This window comes from Spea bombifrons, chromosome 5, assembly GCF_027358695.1.
Source record: "Spea bombifrons isolate aSpeBom1 chromosome 5, aSpeBom1.2.pri, whole genome shotgun sequence".
Classification (NCBI taxonomy): domain Eukaryota; kingdom Metazoa; phylum Chordata; class Amphibia; order Anura; family Pelobatidae; genus Spea; species Spea bombifrons.
Window position 1 is genome coordinate 58717460 of NC_071091.1, and position 26694 is coordinate 58744153.

A 26694-nucleotide genomic window follows, 5' to 3' on the forward strand; every position below is an offset into this window, starting at 1 on the left:
GATTGCCGGGTGAGCGCTGCTCCTCCGGTTCGCCGGGTCAAGACCCGAATCCTCCGCTCCCCGCCCATTTCCCCTTTAAATGGGAGTGTTTCCCGCTGCCATCAGCGGGGGACGCCCCCGACGTCAGCGGGAACTCCCATTAACGTCAGCGGGAGCGCTGACGACAGCGTGCAGTCCTGGCCGCGCCCCACAAGGGAAGGCTTCTGGTAGCCGGAGCCCAGAAGTTCCCAGGTATGCTTATCTGTCGTCACATTCTATGTTTCTATTAGTTTCGGAGCTGTGGGATTAAACATCCTGTAAACATTTTTCTTATCTCCCAGACTCAGGGCAGATATATATATTTTGCAATTAACCAGCAAAAGTGAACTTCTTTTTGGGTAATCGAAAAGTCTTTCCATTTTACATATACACAGAATGAAACATTTATTCTTACTGCTCTTAAGCGGAAAAGAAAGGAAAATGATTAATACGCTAAGCCAAACTCTTTCCACTTCTCCTTGAACACAGCCTCGAGCACTGACATTTGGAAATGAGGAGGTGCTCATTTCACACGAACAATGGATGAAATACAGATTTCTCAGCCAAAGGGAGAGATAGCAGGTAAAGAGATAAAGTGAAGGGGAGCTGATGAGATAATGTATGGAAATGTCATCTAAAATACTTTGAGAGGTACTGTGAAATCAGCAGATATAACAGCCATGTGGCTCCTGTGGGGTTCAGCTGCTTAAGTTTACTGGCGTATGGATCTCTAAATAGGTGATGAAATCAAAAAATGAAAGGATCCTACAATGATCACATTTTAGTGCATCCTAAATTAATTAAGTACAAAAGCTGTTTTTTTTAACACAAGATGCTGTGGTTTTTAAGACAAAAGGCCATGTAACATGTTTTCTAAGTGATTTAAAAAACAGGGAATAGAAATAAGTATTCATTAGTGCCCAAAAGTAGCTATAGAAGGGCCGTAAACGTCTATGGGGCAAGAGGGGCAGCTGCCACAGACTCCTCAAGGCAAGAAGTGTCCCTGCGCCCCCTTCTGCCCCAGGCACCAAGAGCACTAACTTATGGCTCTTGGCAAAAACTGACATTTTGTGAATTAAAAAGGTAACATCGCATTTAGGCGGTTTCATGCCTTATAGCTCAATGTCAAGTTTGTGGTGCCAAAGGCAATTTAAGGTGTTTCAGATTTCCCCTGTGTCTGTCACGCTGCAATCTATTAAATCAGGTGCGCGAGTGAGCACAGCATGTCGTATTGTAAACAGAGAGTTCGTCACTGAATACAATTATTCCTCGAATGTGTTACAGCAAACGGTAGCTGAATGGCATGTCTTTTCTGGACAAATCAGAAACCGTCTCAAGCATATACAGTGACAGTAAAACATCTGCAAATAAGCTGTTCAGAATAAGTAATGCACAAACTAGTTCCAAATTCTCTTTTAAAGTCAGTTACCATGTTGGTCTCCTAGAACATTCAGCCAGGATAGATATGTAACGGAATCATATGTAATTGAAACCATAAATGGCACACATTATACATAGTTTAAATTAAATGCTCACAAATGCTATATACAAAGAGTATCCAATATGGCTTATCCAGAAAAGGATCTTATAATGAAACAGGCTGTAGGAATTCCAGCCCATTGTCTTCTGAAATGACCACGCTGTAGACCAAATATCAAGCCATTACATTATAAAATGAACCTAATTCTAACCTGGTAAATACTGTTAAATGGTTAAAACTGGTAAATACCTTTCCCTAATGCTATGTGCCTTAATTGGCCTAACCCATTGTACTAAATGGGCTTATCTAGAATCCATTATGCAATTTAACAAATAGCCCATTGATGAAAACATGGTTCTTATGGTACGCACCTTGCCTGACGTACACAATACAAACTTCTGTGATCAATATCACTTCTTATTTCTGGCTCAAGTTAAAATAAATCTTTAGTAACATAGCAACGGAGACTACAGTAAAGTAACTACATAGCTACTGTATATTCAACATTTTCCATGGTCATTTTTATAAACTTGAATCAGAGCTTAGACCAATAATGGTATTTCTCACCGAGGACTATGAAGGCTGAAACAAGTGTCAGGAATTGCTGCTCATGCAGCAGAAAATTGCCTCATGTTTGGGTTCTGGTTTGTCCTTGTGGCAGTATCAGCCTAATGTGTAAATGGCGCTAACATTTGAGATGATTCAGAGCGTCTATGTACCGTAGATCAGGCTATTAAGCGGCTATCCATCCTTGGTGAGTTAATCTCTTTTTGTATAGTCATTTTGATTTATAAACATGGCGGTTGGGTACCAAAGGGTATTCTTGCCTGAGGGACCACTAGGACTGGACTTGAGTGTCTGCTCTTTAATACTTACATCACTGTATGGTATTCTGTTAGTGTTCATCTCCCTCTTCCACATCTGAAGCAGCAAGCTTCTGTATTCTTGGTTAAACGGACCACTGTAGGAGAGGAAGCCGGTAGCCAAAAGAACATCTCCCACTAGTCGAATTATTTGATTCTGAAAGCTTTTGCTGCTTTCGGTCCAACGTATCTGGGAGCAGAAACAATAGTATTACATTTTACTCACACCCATGTATATGGCTTCTATGGGTTTTTGTTTTATGTGTGTTACATAGCCTACTAAAGCATATGCTGCCAATGTGCTGCTTATTACTTTCTCTTCAATACCTATTTGTTAAATTTCTCATACCCCTAAAATAGAAAGCGAAATCAACTAAGAATAAGAAAGAGACAACCTACTTAGTGATCCCTGCAAGAATAGCTAAACGAACCCCCCCGATAATGCACTTCTAATAACGTGGGATGAGTGTTTTTATGTTCAGCTTAGCACTTTAGGAGCGTGTCTAAATCTCCTGCCGCTTCTTGTTTTCTGCACCAGTTATCAAACATTCTCCTATCTATGCAGGCGATAAAGTGACACTAAGTAAACCATAAAGGTTGAGCAAAATAATGATGGTTTATTTAATGACAATGAACACAGAAAAGGGTCATTCTCTGGGTCGGTAGTCAGATCCTTACTTTTTCTCCTCCAAGTCCTTCAATTAATGCAGTTGCATTGACCATCTTCCTGCGACAGGCTTCAGCATCATCCACTAGAGCCTGTTTCTCCCTCATGGCAGCATCGTACATGGCCTGCACTTCATCCAGCTCTTTCTGCTTTGCATCAAGCTGCTTCTGTGCATTGTTGAGTTCTTCTTGGGCAGCCGCGAGTTTGGCTCCCTGTAGTGCCAAGTTAGCCTACAAAATATATACTATAATTAGTGTTTGCAGCGATGGAGAACTCTGGCTAGCCAGAGTCTGGAGGTTCCTGGGTATGGCATTTAGGATCTGGTCTGCTATCTTTTTAATGCAATCAGAGATACTTTTCTCTCTAATGGCTTACATGAGCTGGGGACTTCTCATACGGAAATGTGATTTGCTATTTCATACTGATCTCTATTAAAACGTCCCTTCCAGTATAAACATTTGCTCTCACTTGCACATTCTATATTTAATGCTGAAACATGTTTCTCCGTTTACATTGACTGCCACTGATACAAGAAACACTGTCTGTCTGTTACATAAATCAATAGAAATGTGATGGGTAGCAGGATGAAGGATGAAGTGACATTTTGCATCATCTGCACTAAACAAGATGAATCACAAAGTATACCAATAATCAATTGGAATACACGATCATGAGGCAAATTAAAAAATATCGCCTCTGTTCCTAAATTTATGAAAGATGTGCACATCACAATAATGTTTTATCAATGCACATATAAGAATGGTAGCTTTGGTATCGTCAGATTTCTATCCCGATCCCTTTCGAACCAAGGCTTTTTTTACACTTTCATACCAATGATGTTTTTTTTTAGGAAAATCAGAGCTTCCATCTGAAACCATATTCATAAATATAAAACAATATTTTATAGCGCTAATGTATAAAATACACACAATTAACAATTTGTGCTCAGTAACATTCCTCAAGAACAGTAACCTTACAGATACATAGTTTTTTTTAAAAGTTTTTACACATTACTTGTCCATAGTTTCATGGTTCTATGGTTATGGTGTCATGGCTCTAACAAAGTCCTAAGGTTATTTTTAATGCTTTTGCCAGGTGTCGGTACATGTGAAATGCATTGCCCTTTATGTTGTTAGAATACCTACCTTCAGGGGAAGGACTTCCTTGTTAATTCCAAAGAAATATGCCATAGCCTGTGTCCAAGAACACAAGCCAGCCACATTGCCACAAACTTTTTTAGCAGACTCTAAGTTGTAGTCATCCATGTCCAGGTAAGGCTGAAGCAGTTCAACCACCTCTCCAGTGATTGAGTCCTGAAATGGCACCACATTATTGTTATGTGTTTACAGCATCAAACAAAATGTATATATACATAAACAAAAGGTTAGTCTACTGGGTTATTGGGTTCCATTATCTTTTTTTTATCAAACAATGAACATAATGTGGACAGTTGATTTATAAACAATAACATAAGCATGTTTCTTTAATAGTGTATATTCTGTAAATAACCTAATTCTGGTGTGTTTCCTTCAAATGATCAATACACATTTAATGAGCTGGTGTGTGGGTCCTTCAAAGAAGCCTCTAGTACTAGATGATAACTTTTATTAGGCCAGTGCAGAAAAAGATGTAAAGTCACATTTGTTTTTGGACCTCATAGATCTTCAGCTATAGGTGTTTACATATAAAACAAAAAGACTTTTAAGGTTCCAAAATCTTGTGTGACTTTACATCTAAAGCCTTTGAGAACTATATCACGATATCCATTTTCCCTTTTAGGGATTAGAATATACCACTTGGTCTTTAAGGACTAGACCACTTAGCTTGTGCTCCATTAAAAAGCTATGGAACACTCATTGTTTTTAAATGATTATGACCAGTAGTGCCATTTTGGGTCCCATGAGAAAAATATGGGACCCAGAAGAGTTCTGGGCTGTGAGCAGGAATACGCAAAGTGTCCATACAACAACACCAGTGTCCATGGCAAGGTTTTTGAAGGTCCATAGGACATCATCAAATTGTCCACCATGGGCAATGTTGTTGCCTACCCCTGGTTGTGAGAATCAATGCCTGTTATTTTCTTTGCTTTTGCGGTCTAAGCTATTGAGCTATTCTGTGTCTGTTAATGAGTGTGATTTACTTTTCAATATCAGAGTAGATACACTCATTATCTTCCATAATACTCAGTGGTAAATATTTGCACTGTGTGCCTAGCCTTTTGTAATTTTGTTAGACAAAGCGATTAGTAGATTTGACCTTATGCGACTCATGATTTATTTTCCTTCATCGTGAATGAGAACATACTTTCCTCTTAATTATGCATGGTTAAGATTTTTCAATAATTAATCTAGCTAATATGTATTTTAAAGTAAGGCGGTAGGTTTTTTTTTTTTAGTAAAACCTAGTAATGTAGAAGGGTGCTGGTTGACATCACAGGGGTAGTTCTGTGGGGCAGTTCTTTCCAACACTATCAAAAGCTATTGATCCTGCGCAAATGTAAATATTTAAATGTATTATATATTTTATTTTTTTATATATTATTATATATTATTTATTATTATATATCATTATATATAATAATACTGTATACTGAATTTCTAGAGTCCTCTCTACTTAACCCCTTAATGACAAAGCCCATACATGTACGGGCTCAAGATGCATTGTTTTCAATGGGTTTAGGGACCGCCCATTGTCCTTAAGGGGTTAATATATCCGCTTGTCTTAGTCTGTCAATTCTAGTTTTGTCATACCCCTTGAATATATGTATTGTAAGAAGCACTGCGTAAATTGTTGGTGCTATTTAAATAAAAGTTAATAATAATAATTAGAAAACAGAATGAACAATCCCCACCCAGCCAAGCACCCATCTCTCTTGTTGCACTGAAAGTTTAGCCCCAGCTACTGTTTGCTCCATAATATATTATTTATGGCACACTGCTGTTTCCGCTGTGTTGTTTTTTTTAACACTGACACAGTGCATTAGCAAAAAGATAAATCATACAATTAAACTCAATATCCAATTTTCTTTGCCCATCATCTAAGAAACATCCTTTGTATTACTTACTGATGATATGTCAAGTACTCAAAGTGAATGTGGTTATTTTATGCAATTTGAGGATTTACTATGATCATAAATATATATTGACATATTCTAAAAAAGATAGAGATGGATGAAAAGTCTACGAAAAGATTCATCTAAAGCCATTATTATTTAGGTGCACTTTTGGTGCTTCCATATTTAACAAAATTACCAAAAAAAAGTTCCAGGGGTAATCAGGAAAATATTTTTTTCAGGAAGATTGATCCACTCCTGTTTAGCCACGGGGTATTTATTTTAGTTATGATGTTAGTTTATTACAATACAATAATGGTTTTAGTTTACTTGGATGTCATAATGAATTTAGTTTACTTCAATAATTTGCCCAGTTAGGTGCAGTAATGATTTGTAATGTATTGCTATGATGGGCAGACTAGATAGGCTATGGGCAGACTAGATGGGCCAAATGATTCTTAGCTGTCTATATGATCTGTCTTTACATGTTTTCACTATCTATTGTTTAGTTGTATTGTTTTTTATATACTATGTTATTCAAATTGGTTTCTGGGGATGTTTTAAACTTGACAATACCATATGCTTGGATATGTTTGGATAAACTCTGAGTAGAAGTAAGGAGCTTTGGGTGCTAGCATAGACTGCTTTGGGTTCCATTGGGACAAACACCATAAGAGGCAGTGTATCACACAGTAGATATCATTGGACATTCAACAACTGTATTAATAAAATGTTCAAATATTCATACCGTTCATAAAACAAAAATTGGTGAGTTAGAAAAATGACCTGGGTCAACCAAGGTTTGATCCTACTTGGGTAGACCAAAAGAAAGGCACACATCAGCCATTATATGCTATTTAATGCATATGATACCTAAGTGCCACCTAATATTTGACCATTTTGCATACTCAGTTTGTTTTGAGTAGACAAACTCTGCCCAAATCACACAGAGTAGAGGGGGCAGTATGGTAATATGCAGTACTTTAATATGCATTCATCATTAAGAAGGTTGTTTGTGGTAGCCAACTGTCCCTTTCAACTCAAGCCTACACAATATTATCATGTATTAGTCATAATCTACAATGGTTTACCATCCTTTTATTGACAGATGGTTATATAGCTGCACATTCGTTTATAACTGTCGGGCAACTCTGACACACTTACCTTTTGAAAAGTAAGCAGGGTATTAAGGAACCCAGAGTTATTCATTAGTTTTAGGGCCTCTCCCCAGGAAGGTTTGAGACACGGTCGTTCAGGATCAAGTGTCACTGGATCAATTTTTCTCTGGAACAGGAGCAAAACGCAGTCCATGATTCTCATAATTAAATGAGGAGGTCTACCCAGTTTGCGAACTGTTGCTATGTCAGAAGGCTTTATGGTCTGAAAGAAATTGCAAGACAAATAATTAAAAAGATGTATTCAGCCCTGTTTACCTCTGTAATAAAATCCAATAACCAGCCATCTGTACATTTGTAAAAGGCATATAATCAGCGGACATGGCTAAAAAAGGGTAACTATCCTTTGGTTATAGATCTAATATTCTGGAATTTTATTTGACTAGAAGAGTAGATACGAATATCCTGAACGTGTGTTAGATCATGTGCATTCAGGGAAACTCTCCCCAGTCATGTGTTTGAATCTGAAACACGTACAGACATTTTAAAAGAGTGGTCCTTTAATGTACGACCAATGAAGAAATATAAATGTGGTACATAAACAAAAAATCTGTTTTGAAATGTATATCGTTTACAGCATTGCTCTTATACAGAAAAGCAATTAATATTTAACAAATTAAAAGTATTATGATGTGTTCCATGGTTTGTTTACTAAGGAGTCAAAATGGCAGCTAGGAGTGGTCTACAACAGTAGTCATTCTATTTTAGTTAGTTAATAAAGTCTTTGGTTTTACAATTAGTGGCCCATGAGCTGTTTGACATTCATTTTAAAAGTGTATTTTTGACAAGGTAGCAAAATCATGGTTAATCCAATGGATGATTCCAGCGGGTTATAACAGGTAACTTAATTTTGCTGATCATGACAGAACCTGTTTAGACCCTTGATTATTTGCCCATACAGATGCTTAGTACATGAGGTCAAACACATCTAAGTTTAACCCGAATTGGTGCAGTAGATTTAAACATTCATTTAATGACGGTCTTTTAGTGAATAAGCCCCTTTTTCACATTGAACACCCTTTTACACACTCTTCCTGTATTTAGCATACTGTATTTATCTGTAGTGGGTAGCCCTCTTCAATTTTACCTCCAGAGCCGCCTCTGCCTCCTCCAATGCAGGCCTCGCCACTTCAAGCTTCTCCTCAGCAGCCGCCTTGTCAATGGCAATCTCATCGACAATGGCTTGGGCCTTGTCTTTGACTTTTTGCACTTGCATCTTCACTTTTTCAGCCGCTTGAGCCTTAAAGGTCACTTCCTGCAAAACCTCATCTGCTTTTCTTGAGGCAACAGCCAAGTCTTTCTCTTTCACGGCTAATTCTTTAGACAGTTGATTCACTGATACTTCTGCTTCCATCAACTTTGCCAGACCTACAAAAAGCATGGAGCTTACTCAAAATGCACAGTTTTATATGAACTTGCGCATTAAAAGGGCCAATAGTTCTGCAATGACATATGTAAAAGCTAGATTCTAATATACCACTAGAATAGAGGTTATTCATTCCCCACTCCAATAATGCTTCATTCTGAACAGACTGGCATGTGATCCTTTATATGTATCATGTGCAAAACATACAAGCATTCAAAGCAATCTCAGGAGAATTCCTCAACCTTTGCTGAATTCTATTACACACAATTTGTATTAGTTTTTGTTCCTCAGATGCCAAGAAACAAAATAAAAAATCAATCGGGTGATCAGGCCGATAGAATAAAGAGCACTTTTCCAGATGCCTCCCCTCACTAATAACCTTGGTACAGCAGGCTGGCATTTCCGCAAGCACAACCTACTGCCAACTTTTTCAGCACATGCGGTTGCCAAAAAAGCTTAAAGTTCAAAAAAATAGCATAACTTTTTATAGGCCTGAAACCAAGCCTGACTAGAGTTTAATAACTTCTTATATTAAAAGCCTGCACAAAGGCTTGGGGACTAAAACACCATAATGCGTGATACAGTTGTGTGAAAAGAAAGTACACCCTCTTTGAATTCTATGGTTTTACATATCGGAACATATCATCTGTTCTTTAGCAGGTCTAGAAATTAGGTAAATACAACCTCAGATGAACAACAACACATGACATATTACACCGTGTTATGATTTATTCAACAAAAATAGTTATAATAAATCATATGATATGTAAAACCATAGAATTCAACGAGGATGCACTTTCTTTTTCATACAATTAATGAACACTCATGAACTAGAATATCACAAATCATCCCAATTCTGTCTTTATAAACAAAGTACCTGTTCTTGGAGATCTTTATGAGACAGTTTTTTTGTATATCTGTACTACTGCCATTAGAAGTCTATGGAAGGCATGAACTACCCTTCTTACATTACCCAGACTTTCCCTCATCTAGCTAGAAAATGCATATATGTTTTTCAGTAGCATTATTGATAAAGTATTTTCATGATAAATAAAAGGGGGAAAAAGTTACCTGTCTTCATACGGTTAGAAAGGTTACCAACGTTTTCATATTTCTCTGCATAAATGGACTTGTAGCCACTAATGAATGATAGGTATGACTTGGGAGTGACGTACGTCTGACGTCTATATCTTTCAAAATACTCAACACACTTTTCTGCTACGATGTCTTGAAATGTCCCCATGGTATTAACCACACTCTGCTTCACCTCATCAGTGCATTCAATCTTGTAGGAAGCTAGGAAATGATCAGCCACGGCTACCAATGCATCTTTTGGCCAACGTTGGAACCAGTCCATGGTACAACCAGAGATTAGGCCAGGAAATTTTAGTGCCCTCGTTCTGAACTTTTCCCCAACAGGTGAAAAGCACAATACTACATGTAAGTTACTGCGAACACGGGAAAGAAAATAGTCATAGAGGTTTTCAGGAGTTGGAGCACGCCGTGGATATTCTTTCTTCATAACAGGGATGAGATCTTGTGTGATTTCATCAATTTCGTCTCTTGCAAACAGGTTTGATACTTCCCCAGAAGCCAGCACATTGTTCATGTACTCCAAAAATGATTCATCCTTGATTTCATTGTCTGTAAATATGAAAGTGATTCCTTTTCCTTTCTGACCAGCTGTACGGTAAAGGAGTTTTAGATCATCCATAAGGTTATTTGTACCATAGGTTCTGTAGGAAAATTGACAAGAAATACAAATTAATATAATAACATACAGTAGCATTATTGTTTTAGGACAGTTGTCCAAACCACAAAATAAAACATACTTTAAAAGGGACATGAATAATGCAGCCCTACTTTTTAAGTACTTTAACATGCATTAAATGTGTTAAAAAAACAAAAATAAATTAATGACTCAACTTTATGGTCCCAATTTCACTTTACTGATCGGATACTTAAACCAGCCAATCAATAGCAGAAAACTTCTTCTATTGATTAATGGGGACATTTTCTGCATGTGCCTTAGCCCTATGGATTGAGGAAAGAGTCAAATGCATGTGTGGGGATCACATTAAAAATTAAATTGGAATTAAAGTGCATACGATGGCTGGAGTGTCCCTTTGACCATTGGTGATCATAAACCAGTTAAGCAAGTTATTCAGAAATGTATAAGAGACAGCTCCTTATGAAGTCACAATAAAGGACCAGGATACAAAAATAAAAAATGGAGGATTTAGGAAAAATTTTAAACAATTTTAGGATAAATTCTTAAAATTAATATACAAAATGAAATACTTAAAATAAAAGTAATTAAATATTATCTATGATATGTTGTTGTATGAAATATATATCGTTATATATTTAGAACTCAAGGTTTATTCATTGATTGTGGAAATCAGCCCTTTTTTAAAGAGCACACAGTTATCAGTAGTAATATAAAACTATGCAGCACTATTGTACTTATTGAGCAAACCCCATGATCTGCACATGTATGACATGTCACATGTTACCAATCCCTGCAGTACAGCTTTTCCTTTTCACGTTTAGTTGGTATTTTCAAATACATGCTATTAACTTTATCTGGCCATTTTCTTACTGTTATTAGTCCTAATATAGAAAAACAGCCCAATTCTTCTTTTCAACCAACAGCCCTATCAATCATACATGAACCTACAGACTCATAATAGGAAGTAGTGACATCATTCCTACCCCCTGTGGTTGAGTCTAATATAGAGTTTCACAATGTGAATTATTGACCCGCAGTAGATTTTGTCTTCAGTAGAAGTGATTGTGCTTCATGCACGTTTTCCAAAGTGGCTCAGCATGAGTCAAGTGCTTGGGAAAATGAACTATAGAATACTGCACAAACTGGACATAATCAATACTTCACTTTCTCCAAGTTATGACGCACAGTGAGATAAAGCATGAATCTAATATCTAAACTGATCTGAGATACACAGACCTGTATTTTAAGAATGCATCAGCATTGAACCTGTAAAAACCTACAGACCAGCCCTAATTAGTTCCCTTTAGTCTATTAATAGAGTTTTAATATACAATGTACACAAGTTATTTTAGGGGAAGCATTATGATATCTTATTATATACCGGTATATATTACATACCCATAAATTTCAGGATGTAAAGCCTGAGCAATATCTTAAAAAAAGGTTGCAAAATTGCTTCTAGTACGAACAAGAAAAGATAAATTATTTATTGCTTGATTGAGTTCTAGATACAGTTAGATTGTTATCAGAAAATCACATTTATAGAGATATAATCTACAAAATAGGGGAAAAAAAGTTTATAATTTAAAAAAAAGTTCTGGTGTCCGAAGGGTGATGTAACAGCTAGAGACACCATCATGAGAGACCTTGTGATGTCATACAATGCAGTCTACCTTCACTCTCTAGCCAAGTGTCAGCCCTGTGAAGGTGAACACAGGTTATCATCCTGTTCTGTGATCTGCACAATTGCAGCAAAAAAAACTGACTTTTCGCCCTCCAGTTGAAAACCCCCTGTTCCACGTGGCTAAAACAAACATAAACTTTGAAGAATGGAACTGCCTAAATTCATGAGGCCAGATCTGGACTTTCAACCAAAAAATCATGCAGGATCCCTTTACACCCGGGAACCTGCATTTGACAAGCACCATCCCATCAGTGCAGGTGCGACAGGGAGAAGTGATTGGATTAAAATTGGGAAAACACCAGGACCCGGATCCTACGAGGTGCACAAGAGCTACTTGGCGATTGCGCCACGCGCCCCCAAATATTCCTTTCATAGGAGAAAGAAAAAAACAAGAGGCACAACCTTGGGCCTTTCACCACCCTGTAACCGGGAATGTAAAGCAAATTTCAATAAATGTGGAATGAAACAAAATTCTGCAGTGGCTTTTAACTGAGCACACAGAGCACCCTCAGAGTGAAGCACTGCACCTTGGGCTTCAAAATATTTTTTTAAAAATAGGGCGTAATAATATGTCCTATAGTGTCTTCCACCAGCAGGGATATTTCGAAAATATAAAGTCATATATAAATATAACATTATCTTGCATTTAAAGGAGTATGTAAATATGTAATGTGTTCTATGGAAAAAAGCAGAGACTGAGTTGATACAGTATTCCCTAATAAAATGTAGGCTCACTATATCCTTTGCGACTAGTCTTCCTTTAGTCTGAAGTGTTTAGTTATACAATTCAACAAGACTATCAAGACATATGAAAGCTTAAGACCCAAGGTTAAACCATACCAAATACCAAACACATACAGCTTCACTTTCCCCATGTTACTGGGATTAAAGTGGCCTCCAGCTGTTGTCAGAGCTGTGGTTTCTCTTTGCACTGAACTGACTTGATTATTTGCTTGTTGTTATATTTGTTAGAAAAAACAGTCTTGTATTAGTTTGTGAACCAAAATCAGAACAATATAAATGCCCCAATCCATTTCCATGGCACTTGACACAATGATCATATCATGAATGCCAAAGGCAGGTGGGCCTGTACAGCATACCATGGATAAAAATATATCAGAATATATTTCCCGGAAGTCATCTCAAAATGAATCAGCAACCTATTTAATATAATGCCTTGTTAAAAAATGATTGACTGTTCCTGTAAAAACTGAATAAGACACATATTTTATGCAATTTTCATTTTAAAATTGAAATACAATTTTTATAAGATACAAATATCACTGTGCACTGTATCGCCCAAAATTGCATTAATCACTTGAAATACGTCAATGCATTTTAAATTAATAGACATATATTTATGCCTAGAACATCACTTTTCAGGAAGGTATTTGTATAATCAGTAAGTGCAATGAAAATACAATATTATATCTTCATCCCCAATAATTAGACTTGGTGACATATTACTACAGTACTATTTATATGTTAAAAGCTAAAAATGTGGCTAATATTTTATGCTAATTTATTATCATTATATGACCAAAAGTATGTGGACACCCCTCCCAATTATTTAGTTTAGGCGTTTCCGTTGCACAAATTGCTAACAGTTGTATAAAATCATGCACCTAGGCAGTCATCTCCATAGACCAGACATGTCCAAAGTCTGATAAGGCCCCACAGATTTACACAGAGTTGCCCAAATATAGATCTGTTTTTTTGATATTAAAGGCAGAGTGATTTAACACCTGTTTAGATTTGTCATCCAACTCACAAAATGAAAAGTATGCCGTTTTCAATAAACTTTGCATAAAATAGTTAATTTGCATTTCATTTTAATGGTTCAAAGAATGTCAGGCAAAATGGTCGGCCCTCGCACATGTTCACTTCATCAAATCTGGCACTCTTCGAAAAAAGTTTGGACATGCCTGCCATAGACGAAGATTGGCAGTAGAATAGCTCAGTGCCTTCAAACGTGGCATAGGAAATCATAGGATGACACCTTTGCCACAAGTCAGTTCACTTCTGCCCTGATAGATCTGCCCTTGTAGACTGTAAGTGCTGTTAGTATGAAGTGAAAGTGTCTAGGAGTAACAGCTCAGCCATGAAGCAGTAGACCATGCACACTCAGAGAGTAGGGATGTTGAGTCGTGAAGTGTGTAGCATATAAAAATTGCCTGTCCTCTGTAGCCTTACTCACTACTGAGCCCCAAACTGCCTCTAGAAGCAGCATTAGCACTGCATCGGGGAGTTTGTGAAATGGGTTTCTATGGCCGAGCAACAAGATGAAGATCACTAGCCACAATACCAAGCACCTTTAAGTCTGACGGACAAATCTGGATTTGTCCGCTATCTACCTGAATGCACATTTTAGACAATTGTATGCTTCCAGCAATGTGTCACCAGTTTAGGAAGGGTTCTTTCCTGTTACAGCATGACCGTGCCCCTATGTACAAAGCAAGGTCCACAAAGACAAGGTTTAATGAATTTAGTGTGGAGGAACTTGAGTGGCAAGGTATCTTATAAACTATTTTATAATAGTGATATATATATATACATACATACATACATACTATACCATACTAGGTTTCTTTATTTTATGTAGTGCTGTGAAGTGAGTCACTGCTTATGCCTTCTGCACGGTTACCACATGTTTCAGATTTAAAGATATATAAGTTTACTTTAAAGTCTCTGAGAGAGATATACAAAAACTCATGTAACTTAGCCAGTAGCAATTCTCTGTTTAATTCACTCTATGTTATCGCTTAATAATGATGGTATAATGAAGGCACTTTCCAGATCTATGAAGGTCACCGTTATCTACACCAGCATTATTCGAATGACCCTGCTTTTTTCACTGTCCTCCCTCTGCTACTCTCAAGTCTACTAAAAATCAAGAGATGAAAGAAGCTTTGAATTGCAAGTTCAATGCACAAAATGTAGATATCTAGCTAAAATTAATCAAGATTCATCTCTAGAGTAAAGAACAAATGTTCGCATTTAATATTACTTGAAATGCAAATAGAGGGTGGAATACATTCCACTCAGCTCCAAACCCAAGGGCATATGTTAGGCCATTACAGTCGTGGATAAAAGGGACAGGAAACGCTATGAGATGCTTGAACCCTGCTTGTCATCATCATGATCCATGATATTTTGACAACATTCTTCTCTGATAAAGGTCATTTCTATTTAGGAACACAGCACACAAAGAAAAGACTTAATTCAAGTTTTGAGTATCTTCTTCTATGTGTATTTTTTTCAGAATGTATAGATTGACCAAGGTGGTATCACAGGATTCACAAATATTTCAAAAAAAAACTACAAAAATCCATACTGGGATAGTGAGAAGCAATGAATAGTATTTATTTCTGCCATATCCCCTTTAACTGTTGCTCTAAACATAATGGCACTAAACAGAAGATTCATTCAGATAAAGTCAAATACTTTTAAGTAACATCCTCTGTCTATCAGAGTGGAAAGATAAAATAATAATAGCTCTGGTAACTCAAAGTGTACATTGGTTGATTCAAAATAAAGATCACAGAGGGAGGACAAACTATGTACCCCTATTTATCACTAAGAAGCCAACAGTATCAAAGATACGGGGCTACTTAACAAATAAACACATATATTAAAATCATTATAAATGAATCCATCTTGTTATCCTCTGCTATATAAAATATTACTGATTGGGTGCTTTACATAACAACCAAACTGCAACGGCTCCACTCTGAATAAATTATTCATTGCCTTTAAGTTAAGCTACAACCTTCCATTACATTCTTGTCAGTTCATATTTTGTAAAGTAAACATATGGCCCTCAAACACTTATCGATCTCACAGTACAGCTCGGCGGTAAGCTGATTCATGAGGTCTCTTGGGAGACCAATCTGTGGATCAAACAACCCTTTATGGACATCCACGACTACAGTCCTTCATCAGATAAGACTGGAAGCGTAAGATGATAGTAGATATGTGTGTGGCTAGAGGTCCTCAAAGCAAGGTGCAATATTATGGGGGAGTCTCAAAAGTGCGGCAAGTGCAACATAGGAACAAGGAAGATATCACACTTAAGAAGAATGAGAGAATGAGAGAGAGAGACAGAGAGAGAGAGAGAGAGAGAGAGAGAGAGAGAGAAGGGGTGAATTAGCAGCTGTATGATAGATACGTCTGCTGCGTATAATACATACATACATTTCCATTTGCTGGAATCATATACCAACCTAACAATTGTTTCAATACAAAAGTTTATTTTCTTAAATTCTGTATAGGAGTAAAGATTATTTTCAATCAGTTCTTAAGAACATTGTTAAACCCAAATGAAATCATAATTTATATTCTCCTACATGATTAATGTACGCCAGAGAAGAAAATAACACTGCATCTCTCAAATCTACTGGTATGTAAAGTCACAGGCATGTTTATATACGTATATATACGTGAATGCATTGTGAATAAAGAAAATCCAAACTACATTTTACAGAGAATAAAATCTTTTTCTGGGTTATAGTAGTCTAGGTTGAGAAAAGACTTGCATCCATCAAGCCCAACCCTTTTCATATTCCTTGTTAACTGCTGCTGATCCAAAAGAATGCAAAAAAACCTTATGTCAGCCATTTCTAATTGTGCTTTCAGTAGGGAAAAAAGTCCTTCTTGACTCCAAATGGCAATCCGATTTTCCCCTGGATCAACAAGCACTAAATAAGTATTAATTTCTTTACTATCATACATAGCCCTCTACGTTCTGCTTCATTAAAAAAAAGTATCCAGGCCCCTTATAAAGGCATCTAATGTATTTGCTAGCACCACCTCTTCAGACAGTGAATTCCATACTTTTTTTGCCCTTACTGTAAATATTTCATTAATGAATATGCAGCTTTTGCCAAAAAAGGTTTTTTTTATGGATTTCATAAAACAGTTTTACAATTGAGGAAATTGATTCTATTTCCAACATTATTATTACAATTCATTTTTATTTTGGGGCCCAGGAAACTAATGTCCAGATTTTATTTTACTTACATGCTGTGCGAATAGAATTAAATTCTTTGACTTTCCATGAGCGTAAGAATTTTGTATACAAGAGGGTCACTTTTAACACAATATCCATGGCAACGTGAAGGTAAAATAGCTCCACATCAACATAATACACCCACTTCCCTAACCCTTGATGTCGTCGTTTACAGCAAATCGGTCAAGAATCTGTTTTCCTTCCCTTTACTGCGATTAAAATGAATTAAGACACCTGTAATTATCTGCAATTCTGTTGAAGAAGCACATCTCATTAGGTGGCTGAGATGATGGAGCTGAGATATACTGCTTAAAAGTCACGTTGCTTTTAGACAACAGCCAAAACAGTGTAAAGTGATGCATTTGATTAAAGTAAGTGCCAAAAATGTAATCAAGACTTTTGAAAACATTTCTGATGATGCACGTTATATACATTACAAATATAAAAGGTAGTGCTTGACATATGCAAGAACATATGATTTAGACGCAATTACGCACTTTGAAGGACTGACCCTATTGCGTTTCTCCCACTAGCTGCACTGCATAATGCATAATTAATACAGGCATACTTTGAATGAAATATATATCATGCAAATCAAACTTAGGCATTCTCACAAGAGAAACTTGATTTTGGGTTTACTGCATAGCTAAGATGGTGGGATCAATTCATAAATTAGTGAATCAACTCAACTGTCTACATTACAGTACATTTCAATTTAACCAGCATCATCCACTTTATTATGTTTCAAGATCAAAGTTACAAGAACATAGGCTACATCTCTAAGAATGATCAAATTATGTTAAGGTTCCAGTTGGATAATATTTTACCTGGTCAGTGTAATCTGGAAGCTCTGATAACCAGCAATGTATGAAGCCAGTCTAGTTAAACTCTGCTTGCCGGATCCTCCAACACCAACCAGCAATGCATTTCCTTGCGGGGTCCTGATAATCCGGGAGATCTTTACCAAATGAATCATTGCATCCTGTTATATATATAAAAAGAAAACAGATTGTAAAGCATCTTAATATAACTAGACATACCTTTATACTATTCAAGTTACCAGCTTTGTTGAAAAAAGTTAATTGAAACTATACATGTCTGTATATTTGTTATAAGAAACATATAATTTTTTTTTTTTTTAAAAAACGATCTTGTCTTATAATTTAGGTAATTTTTTTATTCAGACCTGAGATCCACCTCACAGCCAACGAAGTCTAGGGCTTTGTCACTCCCACTTTTTCACACACTCACTCTCTCATACCTTCTTACACGCTCTCATGCTCCCTCACACTCTAATTCACTCTCTCATCCTTTCTTACACTCTCTCATGCTCTCTCACACTCTAATTCACTCTCTCACACTCTCATTCACTCTCTCTCACACGCTGTGTCCTTTTTTTCCTTTTCAGCATCTCTGCTTCTTCTTGTTCTTCTGTCTTCTTTCTTCATCTGCTTCTTCCTAGTATCAGCTCTGTTATCGGGTACTTCTGCAAAAAAGACGGAACCTCCGCGCACACACTCTGCCCCGACTGGATTAACTTCATGGCTCTTTTGCAGAAATACTCCAAGAGGCCAGAATTTTGCATATGGATATGTGGTGAAAGAGAGATGCAGAAATGTTTCTCTTTCTCTGCACATCTGTCTACAATATTCTGGCCTCCTGGAGTGCTTCCACAAAAGGGCAGAGCCACAGCAGGGGCAACATCTCCCCTCATTCCTCCAATCGGGAAAGAGGCTGTGCCTTGCGGCTCCACTCTTTCGTGGAACTACCTGGATAACCGAGCTGATACCAGAGAGACAGGGGACGAAGAAAGAAGACAAAAGACCAAGAAGAAGTGGGGCTGTGGTAAAGGAGACAAGGAGAGAGAGTGAATGAAAGTGTGTGAGAGAGTGCTAGAGAGAGTGAGAATGAGAGTGAGAGTCTGAGACCTCCAAAGAGGTTGTCTTCTATTCAGGCCTTTTTTTTTCATTAAGATCCAAAGGGGAGTCTTCTTGTAATCAAGAAAATACAGTATGTTTATCCTACCTTGAATATGATTAGTAGCTTTCAGGCAAGCCTAGATTTGCTTTAATGGAAACATACAGGCCAGCACAGAATGACTGATTAATACACAAAACAATGGTAAAACACTGAAATTGTCAACATCCAGATTGGCCTTATAAAAACATTAAAATTTGAAAATATGGCAGGGATGCTGCTGCATTTTAAGTAATACAAGATAAAATGACATTTTGATATTCAGATTATATATTCACTTTTCCAAGAAGAAAGAGCCAAAGACAGTTTTATGGTACCATGTACATTTGATTTTTTTTCTGTTGTGCTCTTTGTCATGCATTATTTAAGAGACGCTGCCAGCAGTGTATTTGTAAGCTCAAAAAAAGTCAATCTCTGTTATTTGAGGACAGAGATTTAGCAAATTTGAAAAATCCTCTGAGCCATAGAGGGGACTTTTCTTGTTGTAATTGTTATATTGTGCTGTCTGTGAGCATCAAAGAAATAATATTTTGCAAACTAGATTGCACCTTTTCATACACAGATCTTGGCAATGTTCACGTTTACGGAGAGCCATGCATGAAAATGTGATTAATACTGAACATATGTTTTGCACCTTTGTTAATGCATTTACAGTAATGGCACGAGCCATCTGCCCTACCAGCAAACTCCCTTTTATAATGGGAAACAGTATAGAGGAAACATTACATGGGGAAGATTTAAGAAAAAACTAAATTACAAGATTTTTGGCTGCTTCTCCAAATACACAAATATTATTTCTAACTATTTACAATATAACAGGCCTGTTTTACTTGGCAATGCTTAATACTATCCTCCTACTTATTCCTCAATGCCCAGTTGCACCTATTACCATACATGTTACTTTGTTTAGTTTTACTATATGTTTTTGTATGTTAAGTTGTTTATTAGTAACAATGTGTCACTAAAGGATTCTAAAACAATATTATAGTCATGCATATAGCATTATGCATTATTTTACCCGGAAAAACACTAAGTCCATCCTAGCTCCACGGACTGCCTCATTGTACTGTTGCATGAACATGTTAAGTCTCTCCGAAAGATGTTCAAATGAAGGGATAGGTTCGTATATTTTAGGAGCCTCCAAATCAGCATCATCTGGTTCTTCTCCTGTAGCCTCAGGAGCATCACGAAGGAAGTCGACAAAGTATGCTTCTTCCAACGTATTCTGTATCAACTCTTGGCCATGATCCTCAACTGCAATCTGAAAGAGAAACATGATAACTATACATTGTAAGTTTGCTTATTGTTTCTGTTTGTCTTATTCTGTCATTACTAGTGTTGTCATACCCTTTGAACGTATGTACTATAAGAAGCACTGCATACATTGTTGACACCATATGCTGTAAATGAAAGATAATAATAAAACTGGTAGGAAATAGGTTTGCTTATGCTACCTGCATGGCCACTAAAACTGACCATGCTGAGAAACATAAAGCAGAAACCAGCAATGGCTTTTTTTTAAAATATTACATATTAAACATAGTCTTAGCATATGTTTTGGGGCATGATAGCCTATTTGACTTATTTGTAAAATTTTTATATCTCATGATAATATTCTAGAAGTGTGAAGGGGTTCATTTCCGATGCTTCTATCAGTGGCCTCTCACAAAAAGCCATCAATTTCATAAGTCTTCAAAACAGATTTATTCTTTGATAAAATATATCATTTTTGATGGTTTATGAGCTTAGTTAAATGCTGCCCACATTACTTCTATGTACAGTTCTATGAGAAGTACTTTATTTTTCCTGAAAAATCTATTGCAGAAAACGGAAAACTAAGTTCTATCCAGAATGTAAGCCATTACCTTATGCATTGTGTGCTCAAACCAGTCTTTATCCTTCTCATCAACAAATCTGTCTGCAATCACCCGTCTGCATTCATGTTTGAATAGGGCTACCAAGATATTCGTGCTCTTACAAACATCTGATGTAACCGTGAGTATCCCCTGCCAAATACGGCTCAGATCTCGTAAGTTAAATATGTAATGAAATTTAGCCGGGGTTGGTAGCATCTGTAAAACAAAATGATGAGTTAAGAGTCTCTTTAAAACCTCATTATGCGTAATTAACAAACAAGCCTAGAAGGACCCACAAAAGAACCATCAATCTTTCGTAGTGGTAGTTTCTGGACTGCTTTAGATCTAGAAGCCAATAAGTAAAAATATCTGCCTTAACCAGTCTGGTGCCAAGTGGTCCATACCCAATTATCCTTATTCTACTGACAATACAGGGCAGATGTTCCTCCTTCATTGCCCGTTTATATTTTATTTGGCACATTTGTACTTGGCAGTTTCAAAGGAATGAAACAAGACACATCAAAAAAAAATAGAGTTTTGCAAAACTATCCTGAATCTAGGCGAAGACCAAAGATTGATCTTTGCGTCTTTACATCAGAAAATGAGAATGACTGGCTAATGACTGGTCTGAATGACTGTTCTAGCCAGGGGAATAATTGAGTTGTTCCAAGATTTACATGATCCACACTGATCTTTAGGCCACTGGATTCCATTGCTCCGTCTCCAATGCAAATGGTAACAACTGAACTTGTGGAAATCCAAAGAAAATGGTAAATTGGTTGAGCAAAACTCCTGGCTGAGTGAATAGGTCTGTTGGGATACAGGACCCTGTTCGGCATGTAAACATATTTTTATTTATCTTGGGGCAAAGGTCTAACCTCATGGAAGTTACTATTATTTGATTATTCATTAGTATTTGATTGTATAAAAAAGTTAGGATAGTTTTGTGTTTCACAGAATGGTGTTGGCTTCGACCCATATTAATCATGTGTGGGGCCAGAGATCTTGGATCTTACCTTTATTTTAGTGGCCTGCCAGACTTTGCGGGTAGAAGGCACTAAGACAGATGCCAGTTGGCAAACATCTAGAGGGAATCCTCTCTGCTCACAGAAATATCCTTCTGCTACTGTTCGGAAAATTTTGTCAATGGAAGAATTTGATGGGAGTGTACAGTTAAATGTAGTAAACTGACGCTTCAAACGCTGAGGAATGTCATTTCGACCACCCCCTGGATGTATCATAGCGGCCACAAACTGAATGTCGACTACACTTGTAAATTCACCAGGCTTCTCCAAGTTGTAGAAACCTTTTTGCTCCATGAGCTGTCGAACTATTTCATTGGTGATCTGTAAACAGAACCATAAAAAAGATTGTTGATTATACCCTTTGTATAATGTTTAGGACAATACGATCTGTGTGATATATAAGTTGTTTATCTGGACAATATTGTCTAAAAGTCTAAAGTGCATTCTACAGTTTAAGCTAACTTTGTGTTTTGGTTCTGGCTTAACATTTTCAGGGCTTGGCTGTTTATCTTCTAGGGAACAATACATGAAGGCATTAAACAATTCTCATATATTACCTGATCCCCCCACTCGTTGATCACAGGCATATTGATATCATCAATAAAGACTGTCATTTTCTTCCCAGCAGGGGGGCCGTACGTGGTCCCCATCCGTTTATCAATATAACTTTCAATACTCCTCTGGAACATATTTGGCAGAGTGGCAGAAGAAAAGTTCAAAGACTTTGTGGCATGATATTCTGGATCATACTTGCTTGTGTAGCCCTTGAAAAGAAAATAGCTTTTTTTAGAATCACAGAAAGTAACGTGGCCACGGATATCTCTGCATCACATAAACCCTCCAGCATGGAAGATGTTGGACATACTGTATGGCTCAGATCCTAATACCATCTGAAAATTTTAACACTGAGTCATTTAAATCCTGAAAGGCCCACAGCTGAGATTTAATAATGTCAGCCCTTTATTATGGTTTGGGAAGGCCTCCAGCAAAGAGAGAAGTGGCAGCTGGTGTGTGCAACAGAAGCAGGTTTGGTTAACTGGAGTCGAAGTCTCAGTAACTAATTGTACACTGATCTTTAGGGCGCCAGATGGCTCCTAGATATATTTTGGATTATCAGAAAAGAAAATGGATGGTTTGCAAAGTATTTTATGTATTAGAAGTAACATTTGTCGACGGATTCATTCAGCCCATATTGTATGCTCATTGTTGGCCTGGCGCAATACCTCAAATCTTATTTGCTTGTTGGTCTTGTCTTAGGTTTAGGATAATCTTATTCTACTTGTCATATGCTTCAAATGAATGGTTTCTTGTCTATTAGTTATAATTAAAATAATTGTACGTGTATGAAGAGTATCTGAGACTATGTTGTAAACTTTGGGGACCATCATTTTTTAACCATGGCATTAAATCAAGTTCAGGAGCAGGTCCATTACAGAACAACCGTATACAAAACCCGGAAAACCTTTTGTTATTTACTAGAAGACCAATGGGAATCTTCGGAGAGTAGTAGCATTTGTTCTGGGTTTTTAAATATGATCAAATGTTATTGGTTATGTTTGCTATAACAATGATTAAGTAGTATATTATATGCAAGAATGGAAGACCACACTTTCCACTCTATGAATATTTCATTTGTGGTTTATAATCGTATCAGCCATCATGAAAACTACAGCTACATCCGAATAAACAATTCCTTTCAAACCGTTTTAGAGACAGAACAAAAAGCATACATCATTTCTTACAAATACAGGGTTGAAATGTCGTTACATGGAATAGAAAAATGAAATCTTGAGAGAGCTATTGGGCATTCAACTACTCTGGTGTTTCTAACACTGTGTTTAGTTACAAAACTGTTCAAATTTAGCAGAGATGGTGGAACAGCACCTTTAATATGATAGGATATAACACCGTTCCTTGAAGCTTTCATGCAAGTTTAGCATTTGAGGGACACTTTTTTATGAAGTCTTTCAAAGCGATTGCATATTCTCTTACCTTAATCATGACTGTTTTTGCTGTCCCCTGCTCACCTATGAGCAAAACTGCTTTCCCTTGCTTCATAATGGTATGCATCAGGAAATCTGTTCGGACATTGTCAACATTTGGGACTAAAATTGAGGCATATTCTGGAACGGAGTCCTTTGGATAAACATATTCTGGGACCTGTTTTGAAGGTGAACAATTAAATACCATCCTATTGAAATCACATTTTCTTCAAATTTTAAATGTGTAACTCCTATGTCTCAGTCCTAATGCGATATGTTGTTTATTTATCGTTCACTTTAGTCCTAAATTAAAGTGACATGTTAATTAATGCTATTGAGAGCCTGCTACTCCATAAATGTCACATAAGTATATAGATAGATATGTAGATAGATGATTGATAGATTACAGTTGCAAGACCAGATAAGTATCCATAAAAAGAGCAATTACACCTTAATCATTGTTTAACATTATCCTATCCCTTTTTCCCCGAGTGTAATTTCAACATAGAAGGATGATTACGTAAATACACACCCTTTTGGACCAGTGTTCCCACTGCCCATTTTCATTAATTACAAATTCAAAGATAGTCTCCTCTCCATTCACTGCAGGAAGTTGAAGAGGAGCGGAATGATTGCGAAGGAATATTTCCATCTTCAAACGGTCTTCTAGCTCTAGTAGAGCCCCCACTGACCACATGACTGCAAAGACAAATAGGCGGGCTACATGTTCCGGGCCGGGCTGTTTTTCATCCTTGTCATGCAACAGACCCTAGAGAGAAAAAAATATGATGAGCCACCATATGTACTGGTAGCCTTTAACGTCATCTGATGAACCATCACCTACTAGACCTACTATCTTCATACCTGGAGGAGGTCAATGGCCTGCTTAATGTACATGCACTCCAGTATCTGCATCTTTGGACTCACAACGGTAAAGACGAAATTAATGAGATCCTGCAAAAACAAAACAAAAAAGGACTTTAATAGAAGACACTCCATGAAATCAAGGTGTTACATGATGAGATGTCACTGAGAGAAATCCTGGCTTGTGTTCGATTTTCATGCTTTTGCTGTGCAATATTTTCTGGTGGTCAGTCTTTTCTAAAAAGGTTATCTTTATTTTCAGCTCGTCATCAATCATAATGGTGCTTAACGTGTCTCAGCAAGCTCCTCCGAAACAGCGAATACAAGGATGCATATTATCATTTTCATACATTAACTAGCCATTATCTGGTGGTCATTTAAAAAATAATAATAACAGCTAAGAAAAGTATTTTAAAGTAAAAAAAAATATATAATATCTCCAGGCCGTGTGTTCACTACAGACTGTGACAAAAAGGCAATGTAATGTTTCTGTGGGGGAGGAGAGGATAAGTATTTTCTTCTGGCATTTCCCCAAATGTATCCCTTTTCCTGTTCTGCTAAGATATCTATGCAGATATCCTTATTACCAGCACTATTTCTTGTTTTTTCTGGTACTGTATGTTGAATTTTATCTCAAAAGTTGGATATCTAAAATTAGAACAGCCCCAGGGCTGATAGCTGTCTATCAATATGGAAATTGGCAGCGGAGGGGGCAGCTGGGGTTGGATGGTGGCCCTTAGGAAAAGCCTCTGGGGTAGTTGGGGTATATAGTGCTCCACTCAAGAAGGTGCCCCATTGTGTGATTTGGCTGTACTGACAATATTCCCGCCTGCCCATCCCCTTCTATATGTTGATTCTGTGTAAAAGCGGTTGTTTATGCTGGCATGGTGCAAGGGTGTACCACCTTTAGGTGTGGTTGGCCTCATGGTGCACAAGCCTTTGGCTTAAATGGACACTCCTTGGACTGGGTTCCTTGGGATTCCAGTTGGTAGCATGGACTGCTGGGCAAGAGACGCTGGTAGTCACAGCAGGGATACCGTTGATATGCCTCTGCCAGCCATTGTTGATTAATGACGATTAAAGCGGTTATTTCTTCAGTGTGGTGGACTGTTGGTAAATAAGTAATGTCATTGTCTAGGCATCCAGTGCATGGTAATGAGGTGAAAATTGGTTAATATATTACGCTACATCTTGTTATACAACATATGGTTGTAAGTTGATTTGAAGTTACATTGTGGTTAGTGTCACCATGTGGAGATACAAGTTGGTCTGCACCGTGGACTACATTTTCCATAGGTGACTTCTTATTTTTTTTTTAAATCCTTATTTAGTCCTTTAGTCATTATTCTATTGAACAAAATTGGCTTTTCCATTCTTAGAAATTTCTAAGTGGCCCCAAACTTCTGAACGGTAGTGTATACATATTAATCATACCAGATACTTAATTTCTTTGGGGCAGCTGTAAAGAAAAAGGAGGTGAATACATTAAATATGCATATTTTCACTTGACAAAACGATCAAACAAAATCTGTGATTCAAAATACAAAAGTATCATCTTCATGAACATGTCACCATACAAGTACACTTCTGTATGTGATAATTAACTAATCATAGAAAAGAAAAAAACATAATCTCCCTTAACCCCATCTGTTTTAAAAACTGGGCAATAAGAGCAAAAAGAAAGCCATTGTAAATATCTATGTTACCTTAGAGAATGAGAAAAAATAGAATGAAATGAATAATATTAGTGACGGAAACAAAAATGTCTTGTTTTTTTAATGACTACACATAATAATTACATTAAAGCAAGTGAACAATAACAGTCAGAGGCAATGATCAGAGGCTTGTGAAAAGGCAAAAATGTCAAGGGAGCCCAGAGACTCCATTAATCTTTGCAAAACCCTGGCAACTCGAAATTACACTTTTTTTTTTTTTGCAATATTAT

At 37.0% G+C, this 26694-nt stretch overlaps 1 protein-coding gene across 1 annotated transcript in view; it reads right to left on the reverse strand.

Annotated features, from left to right (window-relative positions):
• LOC128496881 (dynein axonemal heavy chain 5-like) overlaps positions 1-26694 on the reverse strand; it is a 115365-nt gene that overhangs the window by 38335 nt on the left and 50336 nt on the right. Inside the window, exons 48-61 of the mRNA XM_053466699.1 lie at positions 24750-24839; positions 24418-24654; positions 23896-24063; positions 22461-22667; positions 21895-22224; positions 20888-21094; positions 20041-20283; positions 17873-18027; positions 9693-10357; positions 8343-8623; positions 7245-7460; positions 4174-4341; positions 3040-3258; positions 2375-2551 (exon numbers count right to left, since the gene is read on the reverse strand). Coding sequence (XP_053322674.1) covers positions 2375-2551; positions 3040-3258; positions 4174-4341; positions 7245-7460; positions 8343-8623; positions 9693-10357; positions 17873-18027; positions 20041-20283; positions 20888-21094; positions 21895-22224; positions 22461-22667; positions 23896-24063; positions 24418-24654; positions 24750-24839 — 3363 coding nt within the window. The remainder of the gene's footprint in view (positions 1-2374; positions 2552-3039; positions 3259-4173; positions 4342-7244; positions 7461-8342; positions 8624-9692; positions 10358-17872; positions 18028-20040; positions 20284-20887; positions 21095-21894; positions 22225-22460; positions 22668-23895; positions 24064-24417; positions 24655-24749; positions 24840-26694) is intronic.